The sequence below is a fragment of the Sphaeroforma arctica genome (assembly GCF_001186125.1).
Source record: "Sphaeroforma arctica JP610 unplaced genomic scaffold supercont1.519, whole genome shotgun sequence".
NCBI classification, from domain to species: Eukaryota; class Ichthyosporea; order Ichthyophonida; genus Sphaeroforma; species Sphaeroforma arctica.
This window is the reverse complement of record NW_014040039.1, coordinates 60,949-63,939: the sequence shown is the minus strand read 5'-3', so window position 1 is coordinate 63,939 and position 2,991 is coordinate 60,949. Positions and strand designations below refer to the sequence as shown.

General features: G+C 43.7%; 1 protein-coding gene across 1 annotated transcript in view; it reads right to left on the bottom strand.

Moving 5' to 3' along the window:
- Positions 1-2,601: 2,601 nt before the first annotated feature.
- Positions 2,602-2,991, bottom strand: part of SARC_06918 (DEAD-box ATP-dependent RNA helicase 8) — a gene marked incomplete at its 3' end in the record, with an annotated part of 7,033 nt that continues 6,643 nt past the window's right edge. Inside the window, exon 7 of the mRNA XM_014299162.1 lies at positions 2,602-2,770. Coding sequence (XP_014154637.1) covers positions 2,602-2,770 — 169 coding nt within the window. The remainder of the gene's footprint in view (positions 2,771-2,991) is intronic.

The following is a 2,991-nucleotide window of genomic DNA, read 5'->3' as shown; positions in this document are numbered from 1 at the left end:
TATATATATACCTAAGCCTTTGCAGATTTACATATCTACATGCCTTTATTTGCATACATGTGTGTAAATTTTACTTTAAAACCAAAATTTAGGAATACAGAGTTTTATACTTTATGGGGTGCATTGCAGATCTTATTAACGCAAGTGTCAATGCCTCATTATTTGTTTGTCTAGTTATAAATGTACGGCGGCATACATCTGTTAAATATATTAAAAACCCGTGAGAGTATCTAGGCACACTTATGCGCTAGATTGGTGAGATACTGATTGTAGCTCAGTATTTTTATATACTGATCAGAATCATTAGTGATGTTTGTAATTCGAGTGTATGAAATTCTTTAAATAAAATCTTAAGCTAGATCTATGTCAGGGTAAATATAAAACAGTCTTAATCTTAGCTTTAAAATACCTATAAAATGAGGAAGCTTTCTGATCCAAGATGAACACAAAACAAGAATATAGCGTAGCTTTCGAACGGACTCGCATGCGCAATCACTTGGTATGTTAGCTACACATGTGTGTCAGCATGTGTTTCAATTGCTTTTCAGTGCATAAGTATTTACTTTCACTTAAAATATACTGAGATGGAACAGACAGGTAGGACGGGTCGGTTGTAGTGACGGTTTAGCCTCACCCAAGCCCTATTGTAGTGACAAGGATACTATACTGCAGTTGAACCGATGCCATGTAGGCTTAGAAATGAGTGTGTTGTATTAGAAGTATGAGGGTGTTGTTCGTTCAACGGACACAAGTTTGGACGGCACAAACCATATATATCGCTGGTGACATGGAATTGAGCAAAAACTGATGATGCGCCCTGGAAGCAGACTTTTCGGCTGAACACTGTTTATGTACAGTAGCCATCTGAAATTCTAAATACTCGACGTAACAGACTTGAATTCGGTGCACCATTTTTATTCGTTTGACAGAAGTCCACAAACTATTGGCCGTCACGTTTGTGAATAAGTGCAAGCATTTCGCAACGAGTAACCTCTAGGGAATACAAATTAGTCCGTCAAAGGTATCTCTACGTGAACTGCGAGACTCATAAACACATAAATTCCCCGAGGGGTGTATACTCGCAGATTCCAACTAAGATCTGCGCTATATACGCCAACTGGGGGTGGCGTCGGGCCGCTTGTGTACTGTCGACACATGCGTCTACCTTGTGGGGCTTCAAGCACGTGTATATGAAGTGTGTGAAGTGTGTAAGGGGCAATGAGTGGATGGAGAGGCGGTGCATCGTCCTTATAGTTGTAAGCGCTTGCGGGGGGACAAGTCCTTTACATACACGTCTAGTAGCTTGGCGATGCGTTGAAACCGTCCAAGCTTAGATCCGGTCGTAGCAGGTCGCCACCATGCCGCTGATGGCTCTGCGGCTATAGACCTGACTTCTGTATGATGAGACTGTCCGCTCCGTGTCGTAACTTCGTTGACTATGGTCACGCGAGAGATATCAGAAGCCATCTCTATCTCTATTGACTATGTGATACTCCGATGCGTTATGTGAGACGTAGCCAGGAGCGTCCCCGTCACTCCTGATCTACCGTGCGTTGTGTGTATAGTGGTGGGTGCATACTTTGGTGACGTTGTATACTGTATCCTTCCCTGTGGGATGAGAAGTGTCTTGTGTGATGTCGTGGGGTACATTTCCCGGTGCTGCAGCGCACCAGTATTGGAGAGGCGCGACAGGGATCGTACTGCAATATCCTGCCACTGACATAGATCTTTCCGCCCAATATGCATGCACGTAGTATCTGTGTCATGTACCACTGAGCGGGGAGTGTATAGTCATTCTAAAATTTCTCTTTCGTGTCAGTATGTGTGACTCGGGAGCCTATGCAACGCAGGCCCTCGTACGCCCAATTTGGTCCACCTTGTCGTGCTATGTTGTGCCTATGTACATTTTCCGCGATATAGTTTTCGTGTGCCCCACCGCGATAAGGTTTGCGCATGCGCTTTCGTGTGGTTCTTCGCTAAATAGAGCGCACTTTACGTGCATGTTCGCGGGCATGGCATCTTCCTGGCCATGTCTTCGTATATTGTTCTTGTCTTGCACATAGCTATATTGTGGTGGTGGTGGATGTGCGGTCGCTGTGACCACATCTGAGGCTGAGGGACCCGTTGCTTGTCGACAAGATTACGCATCGGCCACATACAGTTGTGGGTCGATCTGCGACGGAATGGCTGCGATTTCTGTGCCCAATTCTTTCTCGATGCTGGTGGGACAATCATAAGATAATACAATGTCATTCATTTGATGGGTCTGAATCGAGCTTGAATGTCTGAAGGTGGGGGCATGGCGCGGGCCGCCAGTATGCTCGGTTTTTGTGCAACCTGGTCACCCCTTTCAAGATACATTTTTAAAATATCCATTAACATGCGCAAAAAGGCTGCATACGCATAGACAATGTAGACACGTTCCGTAACCGCACTACACGTTGGTGTCAGACTGTGAATAACTAAGGTGGCTGAGAAATCGGAGCTTAGAATATAGATGCGTATTAATATATGTTGCCACGAGCGCACACGCTGCGATCATCAGATTGACACGCATACACGAACACAAAGCTGCTCTAAAGAACGGACTAGAAGACATACCGATACAGATTGAAGCGATCCTCGTAAGTGATAAGATTGATGGCTAATCCTAGATGACCGAATCTCCCTGATCGCCCTATTCTGTGCAGGTAAGTCTCGGCATTCTTAGGGAAATCAAAATTGATCACCACGTTCACGGCTTGTATATCGATACCTCGAGTGAAGAGATCTGCATAAAGAAAAACAGGTCAGACATGTTAAATTGAGCATGTACAATGATCACTCCGAACACGAACCTCGCCTGTTCGATAAAATACACAGGGTGTGAATTTATACACATGACCATTGGGACTAAATCGATCGCTAGTTGACATGTGCATAGAATAAATGATAAATATATATATATATGTGTATATATATATATATATATATATATATATATATATATAT